The 27,463-nt window shown below is 50.1% G+C and overlaps 2 protein-coding genes and 1 long non-coding RNA gene across 5 annotated transcripts; 2 read left to right on the top strand and 1 right to left on the bottom strand.

The window, feature by feature from the left end:
- Positions 1–394: 394 nt before the first annotated feature.
- Positions 395–7,750, top strand: LOC110567499 (uncharacterized). Its single transcript, XR_010339381.1, has 3 exons — positions 395–1,364; positions 5,032–6,255; positions 6,941–7,750. It is a non-coding gene; the product is annotated as an uncharacterized LOC110567499 (long non-coding RNA).
- A 6,978-nt stretch (positions 7,751–14,728) lies between these two features.
- On the top strand, positions 14,729–22,963 carry LOC135271262 (alpha-N-acetylgalactosaminidase-like). Of its 2 annotated transcripts, XM_064368127.1 has the most exons (7): positions 14,729–14,858; positions 15,227–15,318; positions 17,125–17,260; positions 18,469–18,640; positions 19,114–19,291; positions 19,595–19,689; positions 20,235–22,963. In XM_064368127.1, the coding sequence occupies exons 2-7, from the start codon at positions 15,303–15,305 to the stop codon at positions 20,499–20,501; spliced, it is 864 nt and encodes a 287-aa protein (XP_064224197.1). In that variant the 5' UTR covers positions 14,729–14,858; positions 15,227–15,302; the 3' UTR covers positions 20,502–22,963. The 2 variants fall into 2 exon arrangements, with proteins under 2 accessions (XP_064224197.1, XP_064224198.1); XM_064368128.1 differs by lacking the exons at positions 14,729–14,858; positions 15,227–15,318 and adding an exon at positions 16,152–16,285.
- LOC135271263 (NADH dehydrogenase [ubiquinone] 1 alpha subcomplex subunit 6-like) lies at positions 14,790–27,403 on the bottom strand. 2 transcript variants are annotated; one of them, XM_064368129.1, is made up of 3 exons: positions 27,187–27,403; positions 22,891–23,006; positions 14,790–15,032 (listed from the first exon to the last, which is right to left on the bottom strand). In XM_064368129.1, the coding sequence occupies exons 1-3, from the start codon at positions 27,323–27,325 to the stop codon at positions 14,805–14,807; spliced, it is 483 nt and encodes a 160-aa protein (XP_064224199.1). In that variant the 5' UTR covers positions 27,326–27,403; the 3' UTR covers positions 14,790–14,804. The 2 variants fall into 2 exon arrangements, with proteins under 2 accessions (XP_064224199.1, XP_064224200.1); XM_064368130.1 differs by lacking the exon at positions 14,790–15,032 and adding an exon at positions 21,618–22,175.
- Between the last annotated feature and the right edge of the window lie 60 nt (positions 27,404–27,463).

The following is a 27,463-nucleotide window of genomic DNA, read 5'->3' on the forward strand; positions in this document are numbered from 1 at the left end:
GCTGCTTGAGTCTAGGAGTTCAAGACCAGCCTGAGCAACATAAGAAGACCCTGTCTCTACAAAAAATTAAAATACTAGCCAGGTGTGGTGGCACATGCCTGTAGTTCCAGCTGCTTGGGAGGCTGAGGTGGGAGGATCACTTGAGTCTGGGAGTATGAGGCTGCAGTGAGTTATGATTGTGCCACTGTACTCCAGCCTGGGCAACAGAGACTCTGCCTTAAAAATAGAAAATAAAAGTCGGGCGCGGTGGCTCACGCCTGTAATCCTAGCACTTTGGGAGGCCGAGGTGGGTGGATTGCCTGAGGTCAGGAGTTCGAGACCAACCTGGGCAACATGGTGAAATTCCATCTTAAAAAAAAAAAAAAAAAGAAAATAAATAGGAATGAAAATATATATATATATATATATATATATATATATATATATATATATATATTCCAGAAACAAGAGAGAAGAGATCAGGAGCTCCAACAGCTAAATTGTTGTTTGGATGTCTCTGAAAGAGGCAGCAGAGAAAACAGACTAGGGGACAGGGAGAGATTCAAGTAAGTTTCTTTTTTGTCAAGACAATTTCTCAGAGAAAGAAACACCAAGTGTTCAGGACAATGGATGAAGGGGACCCAGCCCAGATTTTGTTGTCAATAAATTGCAGAACATGGAGGACAAAGAGTGGAACCTAAAAACTTCCAGAGTTATAAACAAAAAGTCTGAGCTTCAGGAATTCAATGTTCATCAAACTTCCCAATACCAACCTTTGAAGCTATAAGATAATGAGGATCTTCAAAATCTGAGAGAAAATATTTCCAATCTAGAATTCTATACCTAGCCAAGTGCTATGCAAGTATGAATTAAGACCTTTCGGATACATAAATGTCTCAAGACTACCCCTCAGGAAGCAACTGGAGGTTGTACTCCACTAAAATTAAGAGGAAATAGAAGATAACATGGGACCCAGCACAACAGGCAGGGAAGAGCCCCCCAGCATAAGAGTGAATGGAGAGCTCAGGAGGACAGCCGGGCAGCAGACCTCAAGGGCACCCTGTCTACTTAGAATCAGGGAGATGAGATGGAGGGCTCTCTGAGATATGTCTCCATGAAAATGATCATATGGATAAATATCCTGATCTGTCTAAACGTATTACAAAGATATTTCTATTTCTGGAAGAAAACTTGGATGAATTAATTATATAATAGATGCAGCAAAAACAAAATAAATTAAAAAGAAGAAAAACCAAAATCATGATTCAAATGGGACTACTGCTTACATTTTTTGTTTGTTTTGAGACAGGGTCTTGCTCTGTTGCCCAGACTGGAGTGCAGTGGCGTGATCACGGTTCACTGTGGCCTCCACATCCTGTGCTCAAGTAAGTGACCCCTCCACCTCAGCCTCTAGTAGCTGAGATTACAAGGCATCCAGCTAATTACCACACCCAGCTTTTTTTTTTTTTTTTTTTTTGAGATGGAGTTTCGCTCGTTACCCAGGCTGGAGTGCAATGGCGCGATCTCGGCTCACCGCAACCTCCGCCTCCTGGGTTCAGGCAATTCTCCTGCCTCAGCCTCCTGAGTAGCTGGGATTACAGGCATGCACCACCATGCCCAGCTAATTTTTTGTATTAGTAGAGATGGGGTTTCACCATGTTGACCAGGATGGTCTCGATCTCTTGACCTCGTGATCCACCCGCCTCGGCCTCCCAAAGTGCTGGGATTACAGCCTTGAGCCACCGCGCCCGGCCTTTTTTTTTTTTTTAAAAGAGACATGGTCTCCCAATGTTGTCCAGGCAGGTCTCGAACTCCTGGGCTCAAACAATCCTCCTCCATTGATCTCTCAAGAAGCTGGGATTATAGGCATAAACCACTGTGTCTGACCTAGCTAATTTTTTTCTGAATTTTTTTTTTTTTTTTTTGGTACAGAGTCTATGTTGAACAGGCTGGTCTTGAACTCCAGAGCTCAAGTGATCCTCCTGCCTTGGCCTCCCAAAGTACTGGGATTATAGTCATGAACTATTGCACCTGGTCTGTTTACACAGTTTTAGTAACATAAACCCTCAATATTGACCTAATTAAAATTTGAAATCTGCCTTTTAAAATGGCTTTCAAAAGTAACAAACGCTGAAGAGGATACAGAACAACTAGAGTGTCTTGGTTATTGCTGCTGAGACAGCCACTTAGAAAAAGTTTTGAGTTTCTACAAAATTAAACTTACACTTACCATATGACCCAAATTCCACTGCTATTTACCCAAGTGTAGGCAAAATCTATGTTCACACAAAACTTGTACGTGAATATTAATAGTGATTTTATTTATAATCACCCCAAACTAGAAACTGTGCAAATCTTCTGGTACATCCATACAATGAACCACCACTCAACACTAAAAGGGGGCCGGGAGCGGTGGCTCACGCCTGTAATCCCAGCACTTTGGGAGGCCGAGGTGGATGGATCATGAGGTCAAAAGATCGAGACCATCCCGGCCAAAACAGTGAAACCCCTCTCTACTAAAATACAAAAGTTAGCTGGGCATGGTGGCATGCGCCTGTAGTCCCAGCTACTTGGGAGGCTGAGGCAGGAGAACCGCTTGAACCCGGGAGGCAGAGGTTGCAGTGAGCCGAGATTGCAACACTGCACTCCAGCCTGGTGCCTGGTGACCGAGCAAGACTTTGTCTCAAAACAAAAACAATAAAAGGAACAAACTACTGATATACACAACTAGACAAATCTCAAATGCTTTGTGCTGAGTAAAAGAAACCACACTGAGAAGGCTAGTATATGTTTCCATTTATATGACATTCTTACAGAGGCAAAACTACAGGAACAGAAAGCTGTTCGCTGACTATGAAGGATTTTTTTTTTTTGAGACGAAGTCTCACTCTGTTGCCCAGGCTGAAGTGCAATGCCAAGATCTCGGCTCACTGTAACCTCCACTTTCCGGGTTCAAGTGATTCTCCTGCCTCAGCCTCCTGAATAGCTGAGATTACAGGCGCACGCCACCACACCCAGCTAATTTTTGTATTTTTAGTAGAGACAGGGTTTCACCATGTTGGCCAGGCTGCTCTCGAATTCCTGACCTCAGGTGATCCGCCCACCTCAGCCTCCCACAAGTGTTGGGATTACAGGCGTGAGTCACCGCATCCGGCCAGGAATTTTTTGAAGTTATGGAACTGTTTTGTATGTTGATCATGGTGGTGTACATAACTACAGATGCTTGTCAAACTCACAGAACTGTACACTGAAAGGTATTAATTTTACTCTATATAAATAACACCTTAATTTTTAAAAATGAATAAAAAGAGCCCACAGCAAGGATAGGGAAGGTGAAGAGGGGAAATAAAAAGCCCAATGAGGGGCTGAGCACAGTGATTCATACTGTGAATGAATTTTCATACACTGAAACGTTGGGCACAACATTTGATTGGTTGTGCCCAAGGTGAGTGTGGGACAAAATGGCAGGGAGTGGGGCCCGAATGGAACAAAATGGCAGGGAGTGGGGCCCAGATAGGACAAAATGGTAGGTAGGGAGTGGGGCCCAGATACGACAAAATGGTAGGCAGGGAGTGGGGCCCAGATAGGACAAAATGGTAGGTAGGGAGTGGGGCCCAGATACGACAAAATGGTAGGCAGGGAGTGGGGCCCAGATAGGACAAAATGGTAGGTAGGAAGACAAAATGGCAGGCAGGGAGTGGGGCCTGGATTGGACAAAATGCTATCAGGTAGGTTCTGGCGGGGAGAGGGGTGGGTGGGTGTGTGCGAGCTCCCGGCAAGGGAAGGAGGTGTGTCCAAGCTCTCCGTCAGGGAGGGGGGAGCGTCTGAGCTCCCGGAGAGGGAAGGGGCTGTGTCCGAGGTCTCCGCAACGCAACCAGCCTTACAATGCCCAGCTAATTTTTGTATTTTTAGTAGAGACAGGGTTTCACCTTGTTGACCAGGATGGTCTCGATCTCTTGACCTCGTGATCCACCCGCCTCCCAAAGTGCTGGGATTATAGGTGTGAGCCACCGCACCAGGCCTCACAACTAACTATTCTTTATCCAACCCAGTATATTGGTAACTGATTTAAACTGTGTTATCCAAAAGTTGGTTCACAACCTTTATAAGGTTGCCTATTTTAAAAATTCCTAAAGTTTAATCTTGTTCCATTTTGTCAGAAAAATAATTTGGATCAACCGTTTTTTATAAACTGGTAAATATACATATATATATATATATATATATATATTTTTTTTTTTTTTTTTTTTTTGAGATGGTGTCTTGCTGTGTTGCCCAGGCTGGAGTGCAGTGGTGCAATCTTGACTCACTGCAACCTCTGCCACCCAGCTTCAAGCAGTTATCCTGCCTCAGCCTCCCAGGTAGCTGGGACTATAGGTGTGTGCCACCATCTCTGGCTATTTTTTGTAGTTTTAGTAAAGACGGGGTTTTGCCATGTTGGGAAGGCTGGTCATGAACTCCTGGCCTCAAGTGATCCACCAGTGTCAATCTCCCAAAGTGCTGGGATTATAGGCGTGAGCCACTGCGCCTGGCCCGTGGCTAAGTTTTTAAGTTTTATTTTTATTTTATTTTTTTTGAGTCGGAGTTTCATTCTTGTTGCCCAGGCTGGAGTGCAATGGCGTGATCTCAGCTCACTGAAACCTCTGCCTCCCGGGTTCAAGCAATTCTGCCTCAGCCTCCCGAGTAGCTGGGATTACAGGTGTGCACCGCCACACCCAGCTAATTTTGTGTTTTTAGTAGAGATGGGGTTTCTCCATGTTGGTCAGGCTGGTCCCGAACTTCTGACCTCAGGTAATCTGCCCACCTTGGCCTCCCAAAGTGCTGGGATTACACACATAAGCCACTGTGCCTGGCCTTTAAGTTTTACTTTTAATAGAGATGAGGTCTCCTTATGTTGTCCCAGCTGGTCTCAAATTATTGACCTCAAGTGGTCCTCCTGCCTTTGTCTCCCACAATATTAGGATTATAAGCATGAGTGTTGGGCCTGGCCAAGGGTTCTAGTTTCTTGCTAGCATATGTTATTCTCTGACTGTTTAATTATAATTCTCCTAGTGGTTGTGAAGCGGTGCCTTATGGTTTTCATTTGCACGTTTGAAATGAAGAAACTGAGGCCAGCACGAAGATAATCCAATGCGAAGAAATTTATTCAGGCTCCCGGGTGAGGTTCTGCGGTCCGGACAGGAGGGGCTGGAGAAGTCGTGTGGACTCCTCTCAGGCACGGGGTTTTATAGGGAGTGGAGGCGTTTGATTGGCTGTGCCCAAGGTGAGTGGGACAAAATGGAGGGGAGTGGGACCTGGATGGAACAAAACGGAGGGGAGTGGGGCCCAGATAGGACAAAATAGTAGGCAGGAAGACAAAATGGCAGGCACAGGGTGGGGCCTGCAGAAGACAAAATGGCAGGCACAGAGTGGGGCCTGCAGAAGACAAAATGGTAGGTAGGGAGTGGGGCCTGGATGGGACAAAATGGTATCAGGTAGGTTCTGATGGGGCTTTTTTCCCAGACTCCCGGAGAGGGGGAGGGGGTGTGTCCGAGCTCCCGGAGAGGGGAAGGGGTGTGTCTGAGCCCCCGGAGAGGCAACCGGCCCTGCTCTGTCACCAGCCCCATTGAGATGTCATAAGAGCCCAGCTGCCCGGTGCCCCACCCGGACACAGACTAGTGGGTGACTCAGGACTACCCTCTCCATTTCTGACCATTGTATTGGTCTGTGCACAACTTTCCTAACATGGGAAATGTACTAAGTGTGTTTTTCTTTTTTCTTTTCTCTTTCGTCTTTTTTTTTTATTTTATATTTCTACTAAGTGTATTTTGTTCCTGGGTACACCGCAGGCTCCAGCAGCAGTGGCAACTGCAAGGGTCACCTCCAGTCCACACAAACTCTTCAGCCGGCCAGGTTCACCCCGCAGTTCCTGCGCGTCTGCCTGCCCCACCATGGTCACCTAATGTCCACGAAGACTCTTCAGCTCACCAGGTTCACCCCGCAGTTCCTGCGCATGCGCCTGCCCCGGGAGGGCTAAACTCTCATCGCTTCACCTTGTCCCCCGAGCCGGGTCTTCGACTTTGCATAGTAGTCACCTGCAAGATCTTGAGCTCCAGCAACCAACAGTGGGACCCTCCTCCCCGGGTCTGGAGGCCCCCATCGAGAAAGAAACCTGTGCTGCCTCCACACAACTTTGCAGGCAGCAGAAACACCGTGGGGACAGCGCCGGGCCAGACCCCAAAGGCGGAGGCGGGGGCGGCGGAAGAAGAGCTGGAAGCGATGGAAGTGGACGATGAGGTAGAGACCCAGGGGCAGGAGGAGGAGAAAGGGGGCCCCTGTAGCAGTGGGGGAGCAGCATCTATCTCGAGGCCCCTGGAGACTCAGGGAAACCTCGCTTCCGTCGACTGCAGTCCCAGGGCCTTAAAGGGAAATGTCCATAGCAGGAGCCTGACAGAAATGAACAGGGCTGACAAGGCCCAGGTGCCTGTGAGTTTCCACTCCAAGGGCCATGGAGTGCCCAGCGCACACAGCCCTGCAGGAGGCGTCCTTCCCTTTGGGAAGCCTGACCCAGTGTGGGGATCACTCCAGTGTAGAGACCCCTAAGTGTCTCCGCCATCATGGAGTTTGAGCCCAGACACGTTTTTCCCCCCTGGAAGCAGTTGAGCTGAGGGAAAGAAGGAACTGAAAGGAGTTTGATATTGCAAAAGTCTATTTCTGGTTCACTGACCTAATATTATGGCTGGGTGAAGGCTGTGTGGTTTTATTAGACATTGTGTTTCTTGAAGTTTTTGTACTGGGCTAGTTTTATCACTTTGTTTGCCAAGTATTCACTGAAGCTTGTGATTATTCTCATGCCATTTGAAATTGTTGTCCTCAAGATTTATCGCTTGCTTTGACAGTTGTAAAATGTTATCTTATTCCTGTAAGTAGAAAAGGTCATCTGTTTGTTTTATGATTTTTTGGATCAATCTTTATGTACTAGGTGCTGGGGAAAGACCACCTCCGCAGTTCCTCGGATTCCCCCATGGAATGGGAGGACACCCAGCCCAAGGATGCTGCAGCCCTTGCAGCAAGCAGCTGTTCCCTACCCACAGCTGGCAGCCAAAGTCTCCGACTGGTCCCTCCCCAGGAATGGAGGTGGGGGAGAGCTGAGGGGCCCCTACCCGCTAAACGTCCCCGCCGATCCCCGGAAGGATTCGGAGTCACCACAGGCAGACGTACAAGACCAACATCCAGGACACTCAAAAAGCGGCATGGGAGAATAAAGATGTGATCAACTGCAGTGCCAGCCAGCCTGCCCCGATCTCTCCCCACCCTGCCCCAATGACTCCCCACCCTGCCCCAATGTCTCCCCACCCTGCCCCACGCCACCTAAATCTCACCCTGACCTCAAAAAGCGGTGGGATTCCAGGCATGAGTCAGCATGCCAGGCTAATTCATGTGTAATCTCACATGCATTCAACACAAGCAGTGTAATTTGAGGTGCCAATCACCAGAGAAATTTGATTGGAAATGTGTATGGCTACAACTTTGATTTGGACATTTCTCTCCAACTAGTGTGAATAAAAATGTGCTTTTGATTGCATTGATTCCTCTGATTAGAGTACTACAAATTATGCCAAACTCATCCTAAATTTCTTGTTCAGTTTCCTTTACACGGTGAGGTCTGGATTACCCTGATTTCCTTAATTTACAAATTCAACTTGTATTTCAACTAGCTAGCATGGATGCCTTGCCCTCCTCCTATGCAACGGATATATTCTGGAATCAACATTAAACTGCATAGCAAGTTCGCATTCTCTGAGTTTTCTTTCTTTCTTTTTTTTTTTTTTTGGTGTTTTGAGATGGAGTTTCACTCTGTCTAGAGTTTTCCTTTACATAGTGTTTTTACTTGACTAAACACAAAAATAAAATTTGTTTCCATAGTTCAAAATCCAGTGCATAAGAGATTAATTAATATGTAGAAATTGGAGAGAAAAATTTGAAAGATATGACCCTTTTTTTCTGTTTTCAACTTGAGCAAGGTTTCTAAAGGATAGGGTCTAATTTATTAACAGTGTAAGTGAATAAAATTGGTTGAATAGTTTTATTGGAATTAAAAGGATAATAGGAGAGTCTTTCACCTCTAACTACTTGGCTGATAGATCTCTTATTTACGGTGCAGATAGTTAAAACCAGGGGCAATCGACATGCTTTGCATGCACGGTTTAGTAAAGGAATATTTAGTAGCTTCCCTTTATCATTCTTTTCCCACATCTGTAGAGTTTACGGATCCTGGACCACTGCAGGCTTTAGCCTTCTGCAGGGAATTGATCTGATAAGATTCAGTGCTGCTAATGTCTGAATTCTTACACAGAAAGAAAAAAACTCAAATCCCTTTTTATTTTTCAGGATACCTCTTTTATTTTCTCTGTAGAATCAAAATAATATTCGTTTCTCCAGGGAGAGAGAGTGACAGAAAATTGATAACATATTCTGTGAATAGCTGAAAAAGGAGCGGGGCGAGCCCCGGGACAGCGGCCTGGCTAACTTCTGCCCGGCGGTGCCCTTCCCAGAGCGTGCCCTCGCCGCCGGTGAGTGAGGACGGGACCCAGAGTGGGCAGCGGGAAGTGGGGCCCGCACGGGTGCGACTCCGACAGCGCCGCGGGACAGAGGGAAACTGAGGCCGGAGCCGTGGACCGGATATACGAGGGGGCGGCCCGGGGCAGCACTTGGGACTCGGTTACCGGGTCAGGGGCGGGAGCGGCGGGCAGCCGAGTCCGGGCCGCAGCCGGTGTTCCCGCGCGGGCGGCCTCCAGTCGGGGGCTCGGGAGGGGTAACTTGGACAACCCCGCCCCGTCCCGCTCCTGGCAGCGCGGCTTCTCCTGCAGGAAGCGCGGTCCCAGGACTGGCAGATGCTCCCTTTCCCGCCCATTCCGCACATAGGCAATCCCCCGCGGAGCTCCCTTGAGGGTCTCAGAATGTCTGGGAGACCTCGGGCTCCTGATTCCCCGAGACATCCCGTTTCATAGAGGAGGAGAATAGCTCAGATCGGGGAAGTTTTAGTTTGCCCACGGCCGGTTAGATGCCCCCTGTCCCTGGATTCCCAGTGCGGGGCCGAGGTGCGCTGCAGCTTGGACTGAGCTTCCTGTGAGCCGAGCAGCCTCTAGGACCTGTCTGTTCCCCTTGGCCCTTGCAAAGAAACGGGAGCCCAGGTGGGAGAAGCGGGCACTTCCTGATGTGAACACGCTGCTCGTGGGGGCAGCTTCCAGAGGCCATGGCCTGGCGTGGGCTTGGAGCCCCTCTGGCCAACCTGCCATGGCCTGGCCATACCCGATACCAGCCATGTGCCCTGGGCTGGATGGCAGGAGAGACAGGACTTGAGGCTGTCCCAGCATGAGCTCAGGCAGGGCGAGGACATCAAGGGTGGTGGTGTACAGGAAGCAACCGCTCAGCTCGCCTGGCACACAGCAGGCCCTGCCCCTAAAGGCCTGCTGCCAGAACATGGGCGAGGCCCGGCGTTTGTGGAGTCAATGGGGCCTGGGACAGGGCAGCGTGAGGCAGGTTTCCACTGGCGGTGAAAGGGGCCGTGTAACAAGGGCAGGAGAGCCAGTCTCAGCCCAGCAGGGGCAGGCGGCCCCTGAGTCTCCACCTGACTGCTGGCAGCCCCACGGGGAGGCTCTTCGGGAATCCTGGGCCCCCAGGGGAGTGCTGGAAACTGGGGGAAACTGAGGTTTACCAAGGAAGTCATTGTCTAGAGTTACGAAGCTGGCATGGTGGAGCCACGGCCTGGACCAGTGCAGTCTGATCCCAGCCTGCCTCCTCCACCGTGCCCCGAAGGCCACTTTCTTTCCTGGGAGTGTGTGTGTGTGTGTGTGTGTGTGTGTGTGTGTGTGTGTCCTGTCACGTATACACACCTGTGCCTGGCATGAGGCACCATGTCTGGCTGGATTTACCAGAAACTATTGACAGTGGGTTCTCCAGGTGGGGTGAGGGGCTTGGGCTGACAGGGAGAGAGCCTACTTTTCACTTTAGCTTTTTCATTATTTCATTTTCGAATCTCTGTTTTGTTTTGTTTCATTTCATTTCATTTCTTTTTTTTTTTTTTTGAGACAGGGTCTCACTCTGGTACGCAGGCTGGAGTGCAGCAATGCAATCATAGCTCACTGCAGTCCCCTGCAGAACCCCTGGGCTCAAGTGATCCTCCACCTTGGCCTCCCAAAGCGCTGGGATTACAGGCATGAGCCACCGTTCCTGGCTTATCTACGTTTTCTTTACTTTCAATTGGGCAAACAATGCCTGGATGTGCGCTCTTTGTTTAAAATAGTAGACTTTTTAATTTTTTAACCGTTAGACTACTAAGGAAGTCATTCTTAATTTCTTCTTTATTTTTATTTATATATATTTTTGAGACAGTGTCTCACTCCATCGCCCAGGCTGGAGTGCAGTGGTGCCATCTGGGCTCACTGCAACCTCCGCCTCCTGAGTTGAAGTGATTCTCCTGCCTCAGCCCGGCTAATTTTTGTCTTTTTAGTAGAGATGGGGTTTCACTCTGTTGGCCAGGCTGGTTCTTTATTTTTTACTAAAAAAAACTTTAACCCCTGAACCTTGAAGGAAAGGGAAGCAGTCTTTCTTAACAGAACCAATTCCCCCTGGATGCCCCACCCTCATTCCACCCTCTCCCAGGCCACCCGATGGCCGGGTTGGCTGTGAAGTTTTCCAGACCTGTGGGCTGTTGCACTGGTTACTTTTGTAATGAAAAATTTGCACAAAGGTTATGATGAGGACGGTTAGCCATGAGTCATTGAAAAAAAGCCTGAAAACACGTCCCTGGGACAGTGGTGGCTTCGCTGGAAAGACAGGGCTCAGGGGAGCTGGGTGTAGCTAGGGCAGGGGGATCAAAGAAAGGGTACGTTCCTTTTTCTGTTTCTGGGTTGCCTTCTTTTTATTTTTGAGATGGAGTCTCATTCTGTCGCCCAGGCTGGAGTGCAGTGGTGCAATCTCAGCTCACTGCAGCCTCCGCCTCCTGGGTTCAAGCGATTCTTCTGCCTCAGCCTCCTGAGTTGCTGGGATTACAGGTGTGTGCCACCACACTGGGCTAATTTTTGTATTTTTAGTAGAGATGGAGTTTCACCATGTTGGCCAGCCTGGTCTCAAACTCCTGACCTCAAGTGATCCACCTGCCTCAGCCTCCCAAAGTGCTGGGATTACAGGCGTGAGCCACCGCGCCCGGCTGGCCCTCATTCCTATGCGTGGCAGCAGCTGCCGCCCTGATGCTCTTAGAATCCCTCAGAATCACAGGCTATGCCCCACTTACCGTCTATAGCTCTCACAACCTCCAAAGTTTAGCTTCCTCTTCACACCTCACACACTTTCAGCCCCTTGCCTTCTCCAGCTTTATGTAGTTGCCCCTACTACTTAAACCACACCTCAGAAAGTTTCTGTTTCGATTATTTTCTGTCTAACTGTGCTCAAATTCACTGTACTCATTTATTTTTACATGCCCTGCTTCTGTTTAAGTTGCCAGTTTACACTTTTCCTCCAGGCAATTACAGCCGATATTTCACTCTCAATCTGGCTCCCGTTCTCTGCTCGTACCCAGTCTTGTTAATGAAAGTGAGTGGTTACTTACAGATACCACAGGCTTTCTCATAGACCATGAAAACAAAAGCTCTCCCTCTGCACAGTTACCCCACCAAGCCCCGCTACAACCTTTAACAGCCGCAGCCCTTACTGGTTCCCTTGGTGTCTGGGTACAAGACCCCAGCACCCCCTAGAACACTTTCTCATCTTTTCAGTTTACAGCTCCAGTTCTGTCTAAGCCAAGGACTTTTTTCTCCTCTGTGGTTCTTCTTATATCTGCCTTCCTACCAACTGGACAGGCACTTGTACCCTAGTTTTCCTTCAGCCCAAAATTCACTTTACCAATGGAGACGAAAGCCTCCGGGTTCCCCTTGTGGTCCTGACATATCACAAGTGAGTCATTCCATTGATCCTCTTACTTGTAGGGTCAGGAATTACTACTGTACTCTGCACAGGCATAGCAGGCCTCACCACTTCAGTTGTCACCTTCCGTAGCCTCTCTAATGATTTCTCTGCTGGCATTGCAGAATTAACTCAATCACTATCCCTTCTTCAAGCTCACATAAATTCCCTAGCTGCAGTTGTCCTCCAAAACCTCAGAGGTCTTGATTTACTGACTCCTGAAAAAGGAGGTCTTTGTCTATTTCTAAATGAAGAATGTTGTTTTTATGTACACCAGTCCGGCCTCGTATATGAGGCCATCAGTAAATTAAAAGAGCCCAAAAGCTCACTAATCAGGCAGATGGTTATTCTGGAGCTGACTGGACTGGCTGGACACGCTCTATCTGGGAGTCATGGCTTCTTCCAGCCCTTAATCCTCTGCTACCTCTATTTCTCCTTCTCTTATTTGGACACTGTGTTTTCCAGTTAATCTCTCAATTCCTACAAAATCGTATACAAGCAACAAGCAATCAGTCAATATGACAAATGATCCTTCTAACAACTCCACAATATCACCCCTTGCCCCAAGATCTCCCAGCAGTCTAAATTCTTTCCCATTTTCAGGTGTCCACACCACTCCCAATCCCGCCTGAAGAAGCCCTAAGAAACATCGCCCCATCACCCCTCTGTGCCGGCCTCCCTAATATTCCACTGCCCTCCTCTCTTCATTTCTTTTTCCTTTATATTACTACTATAAAAAGACAGGAATGTAAGGTCTGACCGAGCTAAGAACCTCAGCCCACCCGCACCCATGTGAATAAACAGCCATGTTGCTCACACAAAGCCTGTTTGGGTGGGGGGGGGGGTGTGTCTCTCCATTCAGAGTGTGTGTTTTAACAGTGGGGTGGGGCTCTGTAAATCTGGGAGGGCTGTTGGTCTAGACAGCGCTGTAAGGAGGGACCTGAGCGATTTCATTGCTACTCCGGCTGCTGTGGAGAGAATCCATGTCAGTAGAAGCTGAAGACCAGTGAGGAGCCTGCTGCCACGATCCAAGCGAGATGTCATGAGGGCGGCAAGAGAAGGGAGGGAGAGGCAGCGGGATTTAGAATGGCTTTTGAAGGTAGAGAACACAGGATTTGCTGAGGGGCTGAATGTGGGGAGTGAGGGAAAGAGCAGGCAGGACTGCACAGTTTTGGCTTGAGCACCTAGGAGAGTTATCATTATCTGAGATGTGGAAGGTGGCTGGTACTTGGTCTGGGTTATGTTTGAGACGCCCAGTGGCCATCTGAGTGAAGGTGCTGTTGGGGCTCAGAAAGTGATGCCTAAAAATATGGCACTTGGGCGTGCTGAGTACTTTGAACCAAAGGACTCTGGAAGAGCCTCAGAAGCAAAGACTCTCTCTCTGACCTCCTGCCCCCCTTCTTTCTCCTGCTTTCCTTTCTCCTGCAAGGCAAGCCATAGAAACTAAAATTCCTCCTCCCCAAGGTAAGTTATAGAAACTATGAATATTACTGGAAACATCCCCCACCTTTCTGTGTTGGACGTGGACATAAAGGAATCCTCTGACCTACCTTGTCTAATACTAGGTCGTAAGACTCTCATTCCAGAAGGGGTCTTGCCCTCTTCCCAGGAGGAGGGAAGTCCACCCAGAGAGAACAAGAAGAATCTGAACAGACAGACCTTGCTGGGTTTCCACACTCAGCTATTATCATTAAACCATTCCCTTTTGTCTAATCGCGTTTATACACAGTTATCCATTCCTTATTCCTTTTTTTCTTTTTTTCTGTTGCCCAGGCTGGAGTGCAGTGACACAATCACAGCTCACTGCAACCTCGACCTCCTGGGCTCAAGCAATCCTCCCACCGCAGCCTCTCAAGTAGCTAGGACCACAGGCACCTGCCTGATTAATTTTTAATTTTTTTGTAGAGATGGAGTCTCACTATGTTGCCCAGGTTGTTCTTAAATGTCTGCCCTCCTGCCTCAGGAAGTGATCCTCCTGCCTCAGCCTTCCAAAGTGCTAGGATTACAGGTGTGAGCCACCGCACCCGGCCAGGACTGTCCATTCTTCATCAAACTGAGACATAAAGTTTTCCCTGAATATTTGGGTCTTCCTGAAGGTTCTCAAGTCATATAAAACTTTTGAGTAAATCAATCTGTTATGCTTTTCTCTTGCTAACCTATCTTTTGTTTATAGGAGTGTCCACTGGGACCCTTGGGATGAGTGAGGAAAAATATCACACCTTTCTGCCCCTACAATGCCCAGAACAAAGCATTTGGCACCTAGCAGTTTCTCAATAAACACTTGATGAATGAAGAAAGAAAGAAATAGCCGAGCCTGTGCGAGCAGTCCCTGACCCTCAGGCAGGGAAGGGGAGCCGGCTGCTTTTGCGGGAGCTGTGACCGCCTGCTTTGCTGCCTCCCACAAACCTTCCTTGTAGACTATTAATACTCGATTTCCATTTTCCCAGCGGCCTGCGGGGACCTTGCTTGAGACAGTCTCTCATTTCCTCTGCACAAAACCCTCAGCAGGTATTCACTGCACAGACGCTTACTGAGCGCCCACGGTGAGGCTGGCACGATCCTCGCCCTCGTGGTCCCCACAGAGGTGGAAGACAGGCCTCGTGGGGTGCGGGCCACGAAGGACATCCAGTCCGAAACCCGCTCTGCAGATACTAGCCTCGCTAGCGCGCAGAGCGGGAGCCCAGTGGGGCGGGGCCTGGGGGGGGGGGTGGCTGGAGGGCGGGGCACAGGGAGGGCGGGGCCTGGGGGGGGTGGCTGGAGGGCGGGGCACTGGGAGGGCGGGCCCGTAGTGGGCGGGGCACAGCGTTGCTAGGGGGATTCTGATAGGTTGCGCTAACGGTTGTCCTCGTGAGGCCCCGCCCCACCGGAACGCTGCAGGCTTCTCAGGTTACGGGATTGGAGACAGTAGCGACCGCGGGACTGAGCGCTTCTGAAGGGTAAGTACGGCAGGCGGTGACTCTGCGGTTTTGGGGGGCCCAGGGCAGGAACCCGGACCCGGATTGGAGTCCGGAGCCTGGCCCCAGCCCCAGCCCCACCCCTCCGCTCTTCCTGGACGACCTCGAGCCAGTCACTGCCTTTTTCTGAGCCCAGGCCGCTCCGGGCTCCCACCACTGCAGAGGGAGTGAGATATGAAGTCCAAGACACATTGTTTAGTATTTATGAAAGAGGAATTCAAGCTCCGGGAAGTGATGGCTGGGGCTAGGGCGGGCAACTTGGGGACCGAGTGTGGGATCCACGTCCAAGGTTGAGGGTGGCCGGGCTAGCCAGGCAGCCGTGACCCCAGTGCTTTTCTGACGTTTCTTAGCTTCCAGAACCCAACACATACAACTGATACTCGCAGAGCAGACCTGATAAGGTCCTCGGACCCTGCGTCCAGAGCAATGCTGCTGAAGACAGGTACCTACACCGGCTGGGGTGGTTTGGGAGGGTCGAGGTGAGTGCTGCAAGGAGTGCTTTGACTGGCCCTTCTTCCCTAATGTGGTTATGTGGGGAGACAGGTTCTTCTTTTTCTTGGAGCTGAGCAGGAAGGGAGAAGGAGATGCTTGCCCATTCAGGAATCAGTTTCCCTTCAAAGAGGCCCTTCCTTTCTCACCTCCTCTCCCTTAAGTCCAGAGGCTCTAACGGATGTGATATCAACATGTGTGGAGAACGGCCTGTACAGTCCCTACAGATAAGGAAACATCTTACAGATAAGGAAACTGAGGCCCGAGGGGGAAAGGGGAAAAGTGAGCTGATTAGGTGTCCGTCCTGGCTGGCTTACTTCTTAAGCCTCCTGAGGAGTCCTGAGGGTCTATGGTAGAGAGCAAAGAGCTCTGGACTGGGGCTTAGGAGACCAGGAGTCTGGCCAATGGTCCCAAACGATTTTTCAACTTTACTGTGGTGTGAAATTGACACACATTCAGTAGAAACCACAGTACCCATACAACCATTCCATTCACTTTCTGTATTCAGTAAATTGCATGAAATATTAACAATTTATTATAAGATAGGCTTTGTGTTAGATGGTTTTGCCCAGCTGTAGGCTAATGTGCCTTGTTGGCACCTTTTTTTTTTTGAGACAGAGTCTCACTCTGTCACCCAGCCTGGACAGTGTGCTGGAATGCAGTGGCACAATCTCCACTCACTGCAACCTTCCCCTCCCGGGTTCAAGCAATTCTACTGCTCAGCCTCCCAGTAGCTGGGATTACAGGCACGCGCCACCTCATCCAGCTAATTTTTTGTACTTTTAGTAAAGATGGGGTTTCACCATGTGGCCCAAGCTGGTCTTGAACTCCTGACCTGAGGTGATCCGCCTGCCTTGGCTTCCCAAAGTGCTGGGATTACAGGTGTGAGCCACTGCGCCTGCCCTGTCAGCACTTTTAAGGTAGGCTAGGCCCAGCTATGATGTTTGGCAAGTTAGGTGTATTAAGTATGTGTGTGTATGTGTATATATATATATATATATATATATTTCATTTGATACACAGGTGCTCAACAGGTTGCTTCTTCCATATTAAGTATATTTTTGACATAATATTTTCTTTTTTAAAAAAATTATTGAGACAAGGTCTCGCTCTGTCACAGCCCAGGCTAGAGTTTAGTGGCAAGATCTCAGCTCACTGCAACCTCCACCTCTAGGGTTCAAGTGATCCTCTTGCCTCACCCTTTTGAGTAGCTGGGATTGTAGGTGCATGCCACCATGCCTGGCTAAGTTTTTGGATTTTTAGTAGAGACAAGTTTTCACCAATTGGTCAGGCTGATATTGAACTCCTGACCTCAAGTGATCCACCTGCCTTGGCTTCCCAGAGTATTGGGCTTACAGGCGTGAACCACTGCGCCCAGTGATATTTTCCACTTAAGCCGGGTTTATGAGAATGTAGCTCCATGGTAGGCCTAGGAGCATCTGTATAGTTAAGTTCTGTATATGGGATGGGAGGAGCTGATGGGGGGTATAGTAAGGAAGTAGCTTCAGGTGTTTGTTTTGCTAATTCGAGCACTGGTGATGGCCAGACCTCAAACCACTGCCTGGCCCAGGCACCATCCTCCCACTTAATGCTTTGCAGGAGCCAGCCATTGCAGGAAGAATGGCTAAACCCAAGAGACCAGTTTCCCTAATTGGCAGGCAGCCTCTGTAGGGCTGAGCAACATACGGATAGGGTGGGATGAGGGCTGGAGCTGTGGGGGCCACTGGCAGTCACCATCCCCTCCTCCCTGGCCCCCTAGTGCTCTTGCTGGGGCATGTGGCCCAGGTGCTGATGCTGGACAATGGGCTCCTGCAGACACCACCCATGGGCTGGCTGGCCTGGGAACGCTTCCGCTGCAACACTAACTGTGATGAGGACCCAAAGAACTGCATCAGGTAAGGTCTGCATCCACCTGACAAACCTTGCCCAGGGCCCTGCAGAGTGGGGGGCAGGAAGTGGAGGGTTGGCCAGAAAAGAAGGCAGGGTCACAGTTCTCCATCCCAAAGACTGCAGACAGAAGTCACTTAGACTGTCAGATGCCTAACCCCAGCCTAGCCCCATGACCTACCTGGGGCCTCTATAGGGACTGTCAGGCCCCAACCTGGTCACAAGGCAGAGACCTTGCAGGGGCCCAGCCCATGAGATAACGGTTAAAAGGTCAGGCCAGGCCCCCTGTAATTACCCAGACCCAGTCCTGCCTTTTGGCCTGGGGCCAAAGTCCCTGAGGACCCAGCCCATGAGATAACTGTTAAAAGGTCAGGCCAGGCCCCCTGCCTGGGAGGCCAGGGTCAGTGGTTTGGCTTTGGGCCAGCCACTCCTTTCAAGCCAGCTTGCTTATGGGTCATGGCACAATCCTTGCTGGTCATTTACACCGATACCTGGCTTACGCTTCAGCAAGGTCATGGTTTTTTGAGACGGAGTCTTGCTCTGTCACCAGGCTGGAGTGCAGTAGCACGATCTTGGCTCACTGCAACCTCCATCTCCCAGGTTCAAGTGATTGCCTTGCCTCAGCCTCCTGAGTAGCTGGAGCTATAGGCATGTGCCACCATGCCCAGTTAATTTTTTGGTATTTTAGTAGAGATGGGGTTTCACCATGGCCAGGATGGTCTCTATCTCCTGACCTCGTGATCTGCCCACCTCGGCCTCTCAAAGTGCTGGGATTACAGGCCTGAGCCACCAAGCCTGGCTGGTCTTTTTTTTTTTTTTTTTTTTTTTTTGACACGGAGTCCTTCGCTGTCGCCCAGGCTGGGGTACAATGGTGCAATCTCTGCCCACTGCAACCTGCCCCTCCTGGGTTCAAGCGATTCTTCTGCCTCAACCTCCTGAGTAGCTGGGATCACAGGTGCACACCACCACACCCGGCTTTTTTTGTATTTTTAGTAGAGACGAGGTTTCACCACATTGGCCAGACTGGTCTCTAACTAACTCCCGACCTCATGATCTGCCCACCTCAGCCTCCCAAAGTGCTGCGATTACAGGCATGAGCCACCGCGCCCAGCTTGGTCATGGTTTTTATAACCCAGAGTCAATCAGAGCTAAGGCAGGGTGTGGGTGAGGGCCGAGCTGGGTCCCTGAGCTGCCTCATCCCTCTGCCCCTCATTAGTGAGCAGCTTTTCATGGAGATGGCTGACCGGATGGCACAGGATGGTTGGCGGGACATGGGCTACACATACGTCAACATCGATGACTGCTGGATTGGTGGGCGCGATGCCAGTGGCCGCCTGATGCCAGATCCCAAGCGTTTCCCTCATGGCATTCCCTTCCTGGCTGACTACGTGAGCCGCATCCCAGCCCTGCCCTTGGCCTCAGGGCTAGACTGCTCCTTTCACCCTACCTTGCTAGGGCTCATTTACATAGTCCTCGTTTGAGATCTCACAGTCTACTGTGGGAAACAAATGAACGCCGACTTTGGGCCGGCTGTGGTGAGTGAGAGCCAGAAAGAGCATCTTACTCAGCCTGGGATTCCAGGAAGTTTCCCTGGAGGAGGCAGTTCTTGAGCTGAGCCCAGAGAGATGGCATAGGAGGCAGAGAGGATGGCAGGAGCAAACACCTAGGGGCAAACAGCTGCTGGGAGGTATGTGTTGGGGGAAGGGTGGGCCATTGTGGGCAGAGGCCTGGCCAGCATGCTGGGACCCTCTCCTTTGGTCAGTGGGAACTACTGAAGGTTTAATGGGGCCTGGTCAGATGTGCCTTGAGGAGGCTCCCTGAGGGTCCTGCTTGAGCCCACTGTGCCCTCAAACCCCCACAGGTTCACTCCCTGGGCCTGAAGCTGGGCATCTATGCAGACATGGGCAACTTTACCTGCATGGGTTACCCAGGCACCACACTGGACAAGGTGGTCCAGGATGCTCAGACCTTTGCGGAGTGGAAGGTGGACATGCTCAAGCTGGATGGCTGCTTCTCCACAGACAAGGAACGGGCCCTGGGTGAGTTATGTAGCTGCCTGGGGCACACAGGGAGACGGGGAGGGTGGCTGTGGAGACCCACCAGTGCCAACCTGGCTGAGCTTCCCAATTCCCCTCACCTAGGAGTTAGGGGGATTGTGGCTCCCAGGTTCCCTATATATGGGGTGGCAACATAGCCCACCCCAGAAGCGTTTGAGGCTCTGGGTATGAGGGGAGGCACCTACTCTTCGGAGCTTGTTTCCTCACTCACATCTGTTGGGAAAAGGTTTGGGCTGAGGGCCCAGACTGCCTCCTCAGGCCTCAAACAGGTTGGGCTTTCACCAGGGTACCCCAAGATGGCTGCTGCCCTGAATGCCACAGGCCGCCCCATTGTCTTCTCCTGCAGCTGGCCAGCCTACGAAGGTGGCCTCCCGCCCAGGGTAAGCCATTCTGCACCCTGCCTGATGGCACTTCCCCCAACCAGGCCTCCTTGCCTCCTCAGTGCCAGGCTTCAGGGAGGTGGCCTTCCAGAGCCAGGACTACTCTCACCACAGATGCCCCCATGGTGATCTGTAGGTGTCTAAAGACCTACATAAGTACCCGCAAAGAGCGGGTGAGCTCAGCCAGCTCAGAGAGGTGTGTGTTGGAGGGAGAGGCGGGCCTTAAAGAAGAGGCCCTTGAGAGGTGGGCTGAAGGAGTTGGCATCTGAGGCAGGAGATCCATCAGTGCTGGCACACAGTGCCCAGGATCCCGGGAGGTGCCCAGTGGGTGAGGAGACCCAGAAGGGCAGGGTAGGCTTCTGGCACCAGGATGCACAGAGGGGAGACCCTGGTAGCTCCAGAGCAGGGCACCGTCTCAGAGGCCTTCGTCACCCTGAGCAAGATGATGGGGCCTGTTCTCTTCCCCCTTCCCCAACTTCTGTGTGGGTCTCTGGGCTGCAGCGTGTGATTCTGGTGCTGGACTCTGCCTTCCCCTTGACATCCAGGTGAACTACAGTCTGCTGGTGGACATCTGCAACCTCTGGCGCAACTATGATGACATACAGGACTCCTGGCAGAGCGTGCTCTCCATCCTGAACTGGTTTGTGCAGCACCAGGACACACTGCAGCCGGTGGCTGGCCCTGGGCACTGGAATGACCCTGACATGGTACCAGGATGGAGGGGGATGTCCCTAGGCCCACCATCCATGATGACCCTGCTCCCCACTGCCCTGTGCTCTCTTCCTCCCTGGAGGCTCACTGCCAGGTTCTAGGTCAGCGCTTCTGAAATGTGTCCCTGAACTGGCTGCTTTAGACTTGACTTAGCTGTTTTCCAGGGCCCTATCCCCCACGTTTTGGATAAGAAGTTTCAGGGGAAGAACCTGGGAATGCCCACTGTTAAGCATCCCCCGCAACCCCAGGCAACTCTGATGTTTCTGAAAGCTCAAGAACTTGGTCTGTAGTGACCCTGGAATAAGATGTTATTGCTGTGCATGTTGAAGATCATGACCTTGCTATTCCTGGTGCCTGGAGTGCCCTCCCCCATCTGCCTCTGATCCTTCTGTCAGTGCCCTGCCTGGTCCTCCACAGGCACAACTGGCCCTCACAGTCCTGCTTCCAGCCCTCACATTTTATCTCAGTCATTGCCCTGGGCCATTTTGTTTTTGCAATTTATAACTTTATAGTTATCTGTTAGTCAACAAGCATTTTCTACTTGATTGATCCTATGATGATAAGAATTACAAGTGCAAAGCTAGGCAGAGGGAACAGCCTGGAGGAGCAAGAACTGGCCTACTGTGGAGTCCCGGCTCTAGCTCTGCCACTTTACCTTGGGAATTTGTTCTGTGCCTCAGTTTTGTCAATTGGAAATAATAGTAGCTACCTTATAGGGTTGTTTTGAGGGTTAAAATAACTCTAAAATGCTTGGGACAGTGATGGGCACAAAATTGTTATCACTAAGCCTGTAGCTTGTGTCCTGACTATGGATTGCTTGCCCTGGGGTTAGGAGTCCTCCTTGGTCCATTCAGCTGTGGCTAAGGCAGGTGGTTGTGGCCAGTGGTAGGTGCAGGAACTCTGTCCAGTTCTGTTGCCTTCCACTGTCACCCTGGAGCATTTATCAACTTGACCTAGTTTATAAGCTTTTTGGCCGGGTGCAGTGGCTAACACGTGTAATCCCAGCACTTTGGGAGGCTGAGGTGGGTGGATCACAAGGTCAAGAGATCAAGACCATCTTGGCTAACACAGTGAAACTCTGTATCTACTAAAAATACAAAATTAGCCGGGCGTGGTGGCATGTACCTGTAGTCCCAGCTACTTGGGAGGCTGAGGCAGGAGAATCGCTTGAACCCTGGAGGTGGAGGTTGCAGTGAGCCGAGACTGCACCACTGCACTCCAGTCTGGGCAACAGAGTGAGACTCTGTCTCAGAGGGGAAAAAAAAAAAAGCTTTTTGACAACAGGAGCCTGTATGATCATCTGAACCACCTGTGATGTAGTGGGGGCATAACCACCTCCATCACCTCTGTGGTTTTCTGAGTCGGAGTCTCGCTCTGTTGCCGAGGCTGGAATGTAGTGGTGCAACCTTGGCTCACTGCAACCTCCACTTTCCGGTTCAAGTGATTCTCATGCTTAAATAAGTAGCTGGGATTACAGATGCACACCATCACGCCTGAGTAATTTTTGTATTTTCTGTAGAGATGAGGTTTTGCTATGGTGGCCAGGCTAGTCTCTAACTCCTGGGCTCAAGTGATTCACTTGCCTCAGCCTCCCAAAATGCTGGGATTACAAACGTGAGCCACCGCACCTGGCCACCTGCCCACCCACCTACTGCTGATCCTGTGTTCTTCATGGAAAATAAAAGCTGATGCTTTGATAGAAAGTGACTTGAGGGTGGGCGCGGTGGCTCACGCCTATAATCCCAGCACTTTGGGAGGCCGAGTTCCATCTTTCCCTGAAGAGTGAGGAAAGAGGTCATCAGTCAAAGTCGTCAAGTTGAAGGCATATGACACTGAAGGCCAGGATTCTATTCTCTGTTCAGCACGGACTTGCTGAGTGACCTTGGGCAAGTAACTCCTCTGTCTGGGCAAAGTTCCTATGTCTGGACAATGAGGTGGTTAGGCTAAATTCTTTCTGAGACCTTTCAAAGATTCTTTAACTCTGTGGTTAACTGGTACCAAGAGGAGAATCCCATGACTACCTAACCTGACTGGCTTAACTTATGCTTCTGCTTATCATTTCTTCTGTTACCGACTGGTTCATGCTGAAGCTCCCATTGATGCTAATGTGACTGGCCAGGGAGACAGAATCAGCCCCAGGATTTGACCCAATTTATACAGGACGTATAACCAGCCAACTACCTCCTCTAGCTGTAAGCTGGCATCCAGAGGAAGTGGTAACTTCCAGGGATAAGGTTCAAGAAGAGTTCAAACTTTCCTCCCTATGTCTTTTTTTGGTTATAAAATGCAAGCCCCAGTGGATGTTCCCTTGATCAATCTTATCTATTTAACCAGGTGATAATCTCCAAATTCAACTATTTCTCTGAAACACAGCAATAATCACTGCTGAACCAGTAACTGCTTCTAAACTTGGAGACGAGTTCATTTGGAAAGACTAGTTTTGCGGACAAGCTGGCTGATCTTTTAAATTGGTCAGGGAGGGTCAGTTACCTTAATGACCAGAAGATCAACCACTCTGGGGTCTGTGACGTGGGCATTCTTCATAAACATTTCTCTGACTTTATCTCGTCCCTGTTTCACAGTGATGTCCAGCTGGAATTGGTGCACTAGAGAGAAAAACATGATTCAGGGTAGAAATTGTACGGTTAAAACATGTTTTTAAAACCTAGAGTCGGCCAGGCGCGGTGGCTCACACCTGTAATCCCAGCACTTTGGGAGGCCGAGGTGGGCGGATCACGAGGTCAAGAGATCGAGACCATCCTGGTCAACATGGTGAAGCCCCATCTCTACTAAAAATACAAAAAATTAGCTGGGCTTGGTGGTGCGTGCCTGTAATCCCAGCTACTCAGGAGGCTGAGGCAGGAGAATTGCCTGAAGCCGAGAGGCGGAGGTTGCGGTGAGCCGAGATCGTGCCATTGCACTCCAGCCTGGGTAATAAGAGTGAAACTCCGTCTCAAAAAAAAAAAAAAAAAGCCTAGAGTCAAAGGATATTCATTGAACACATACAGGTCACCCACCATTCCTTCACTAAAAATTAGCCTGACCCTAGGCTAGGTGACTTGTGATTCATGGCATTTGCTCTCAAGGAACTTTCTATTTTGTTTGGGGAAAAAGACCACTGAATTTGAAGAGGCAGTAAAGCATTGTTCAAGAGTTTGAACAACCTGGGTTCAAATCCCAACTCTGTTAGCTGTATGATCCTCTGTAAGTTAACTTTCTTGTGCCTGAGTGTATTTTTTTTTTAAATTTTTTTTAGAGACAGGGTCTTGCTCTGTTGCCAAGGCTGGAATGCAGTGGTATGATCAGAGCTCCCTTCAGCCTTGAACTCCTGGGCTCCCGTGATGCTCCTGTCTCTCAGCCCCCCAGCAAGTTGCTAGGATTACATGCGTGAGCCACTGTGCTTGGCTGAGTGTATTTATCAATGAAATGAAGACAATAACAGCACATAGAACTCTGATGGAGATTTCATAAGATAATGCAAAATGCTCACAATAGTGCCTAACATGGCATAAGCTCTCAATAGACATTAGGTTTTTTTTAGTGAGACGGAGTCTTGCTCTGTCATCAGGCTGGAGTGTGCAGTGGCTCCATCCCTGCTCACGGCAATCTCTGCCTCCCAGGTTCAAGCGATTCTCCTGCCTCAGCCTCCCGAGTAGCTGGGACTATAGGTGCGCGCCACCACACCCAGCTAATTTTTGTAGTAGCATTATTTTTATATGGAACAAAAGAAAACAGGATTGAAATTGATAATGCAAAATGATGTGGCCTAGGCTATTAATTACTATACAAACTTTGCGTTGAGGGAGAACTGCTAGGGGGTTACACAGGTCAGGGAGGCTTCAATCCAACAAGCAGTTAATACCATCGTAGGTTACTTGGTGGAAGCAAAGTTTATGATGTAGCTCCACTTGTCTAGGTGTTACATTCTGACTGGAGAGACAGCCAGCTAGGACAATAACCATAAAATCATAATATTCAACAACCCCTGATTAAGCTGCTAAAATAATGGCAAAGACGCAGTGACCTGGAACTTCGGATGAGGCGTAAGGATGTCTTTTGAAAATTAGGTTTTAGGCTGGGTGAGGTGGCTCACACCTGTAATCCTAGCACTTTGGGAGGCCGAGGTGAGTGGATTACCTGAGGTTAGGAGTTCAAGACTAGCCTGGCGAACATGGTGAAACCCTGTCTCTACTGAAAATACCAAAATTAGCCGGGAGTGTTGGTGCACATCTGTAATCCCTATAAATAACAAAAATAACAACAAAAACAATGGCCGCAGCTAACATTTAATGAGAGTTAAATATGCACCAAGCCCTGTTCTAAGCGTGCTCTCGCTATATAAATATATATATATATATATATATATATATATATATATTTTTTTTTTTTTTTTGAGACTGAGTCTCACTCTTTGCCCAGGCTGGCATGCAGTGGCACAGACTCAGCTCTGCAACCTCTGTCTCCCAGGTTCAAGCGATTCTCCTGCCTCAACCTCCTGAGTAGCTGGGATTACAGGCGCATGCCACCACGCCCAGCTAATTTTTTGTATTTTTAGTAGAGGCAGGTTTCACCATGTTGGTCAGGCTAGTCTTGAACTCCTGACCTTGTGATCTGCCCGCCTTGGCCTCCCAAAGCGCTGGGATTACAGATGTGAGCCACCATGCCGGCCAGCACTCTAGATATTTTAACTTAATACAGTAACTTTCTGAAGAGGGCACTATTATTCCCATTTTAAAGATGAGGAAACTGAGGAACAGATTAAATAACCGACCCATGGTCACACATCTGGTTTTTGAGGGCAGCACCTGGAGAAAAATCCATGCTCCTAACCACCACATTCTACGGCTTTTCACACACACACACAGGGACTTGATGGCTCTGAGGAGTGCCACCATGCTCCAGCTCACTCCAAAACACCTCTTTCTCAGACTAGCATGACAAGCCATGTGAAAACACACCAAGTCAGGCCGGGTGCAGTGGCTCATGCCTGGGGCCCAACACGGTGAAACCCTGTCTCTACTAAAAATACAAAAATTAGCTGGACATGGTGGTGCACACCTGTAGTCTCACCTACAGAGGCTTTGGCAGGAGAGCTGCTTGAACCCAGGAGGCGGACGTTGCAGTGAGCAGAAATCGGGCCACTAGACTCCAGCCTGGGCAGCAGAGCAAGACTCAAAATAAATAAAACACATCAAGTCGGCCGGGCACGGTGGCTCACGCCAGTAATCCCAGCATTTTGGGAGGCAGAGGCGGGCGGATCACAAGGTCTAGAGATTGAGACCATCCTGGCCAACATGGCGAAACTCCGTCTCTACAAAAAAAAGAAAAAAAAAAATTAGGGCCGGGCGCGGTGGCTCACGTCTGTAATCCTAGCACTTTAGGAGGCCGAGGTGGGTGGATCACCTGAGGTCAGGAGTTCAAGACCAGCCTGGCCATCATGGTGAAACCCCATCTTAAAAAAAAAAAAAATTAGCTGGCCGTTGTGGCGAGCGCCTGTAGTCTCAAGCTACTCGGGAGTCTGAGGCAGGAGAATTGCATGAACCCGGAAGGCGGAGGTTGCAGTGAGCCAAGATCATGCCACTGCACTCCAGTCTGGACAAGAGCAAGACTTGGTCTCCAAAAACAAACGAACAACAACAACAACAACAACAACAATCATCAAATCAAATAAAGAAAATAACAAAATACTGACAGTCCTTGACATTTGTACTGCCCTTGACAGTTCAGACGGAATTTTCCCCAACCCTTCTTTCATCCAGTACAGTGGGCAGCACTGAGAAGGATACCGAGGTAGGAAAACACCCTTTGCACTCTGGGAGCCTATACACAAATGCTTCAGACTAACAGGCTGGTTCTGCCACCTGAGGGAGGGGTTAGCAGGGAGCAGGCCAGCAGGAGGGAGGAGGAAGAATTCAAGGAATACTAGAGGCAGGTAGAGTTTGGGAGCAAGGTTTGGGAAACTGGAGGGAAGTGAGGCCATTTCAGCTGGAAGGACTGGAAAAGGGACTCTTGCGAAAGTCACCTCCCTTCTGTGTTCAGTTCATTTTTCTGTGAGGGGAGTGGGAAATGGATGACCGCTGAGATCCTATGGCCACTTTGCTTATAAAACCTAGCGGTGACGGGTAAGGTGGCTCAGGTCTGTAATCCCAGCACTTTCGGAGGCCAAGGCGGGCAGATCACCTGAGGTCAGGAGTTCGAGACCAGCCTGGCCAACACGATGAAACCCCTTCTCTACTAAAAATACAAAAATCAGCCCGGTGTGCTGGCGCACGCCTGTAGTCCCAGATACTCGAGAGGTTGAGGCAGGATAATCTCTTGAACTCAGGAGGTGGAGGCTGCAGTGAGCCGAGATCGTGCCACTGCGCTCCAGCCTCGGCGACAGAGTGAGACTCACTTCCAAAAACAAAAAAATCTAACGGGCATCTGTAATCATACTCTGCAACTCTAGACTTTGGGTTCCAGGTACACCAGTGGCTCGGTCTGGGCCCAGGGCACACCACTTCGCCTCTCCGTGCCTCCGCTGCCTCACCTACAAAATAACTGTCAGTAACAGTCCTCGTCCTCCCGCCCAGCGGCTCGGTAACATCTACGGGGGACAAAAGAAACCAAAGCTCCGAAGGCGCCGTACGGATGCTAGGTCCGTCCCAAGGTAGGCTCGGGTGACCCTCTTCCCCTAAAACACCCGCAGTCGCTTCTCCTCAGTTCGGCCCGTGAGAAATCCTGGCCCGGGTGGCTACGACCTTGAGCGGCGGCCTCCGGATCCCCACGTGCGCCGCTACCTCTCACCAGTGTGTGGCACCTCCCGATACCAGGCGCGGTAGAGCTCGCGCACTCTTCGCTTGGCCTCGTTCACGTCCCGACTGAAAATGGGCTTCACAGAGGTGCTGGCGGTAGTCGCAGCTCGGCGGATGCCGATCCCCGCCATCTTGCCAAAACATCCACTCCACAACTCCACCCCTTCGCGAGCAGCGCGTGCGGCCCGGGGGCGAAAGTCTCTTCTCTTTGGCTAAGGAGAGACGCCCCGCCTCTATGCTGGGTGGGCGGGAGGATGACTCTAAGGCTC

This window comes from Aotus nancymaae, unplaced genomic scaffold, assembly GCF_030222135.1.
Source record: "Aotus nancymaae isolate 86718 unplaced genomic scaffold, 86718_ANA_hifiasm-v0.15.2.pri h1tg000076l, whole genome shotgun sequence".
NCBI lineage: Eukaryota > Metazoa > Chordata > Mammalia > Primates > Aotidae > Aotus > Aotus nancymaae.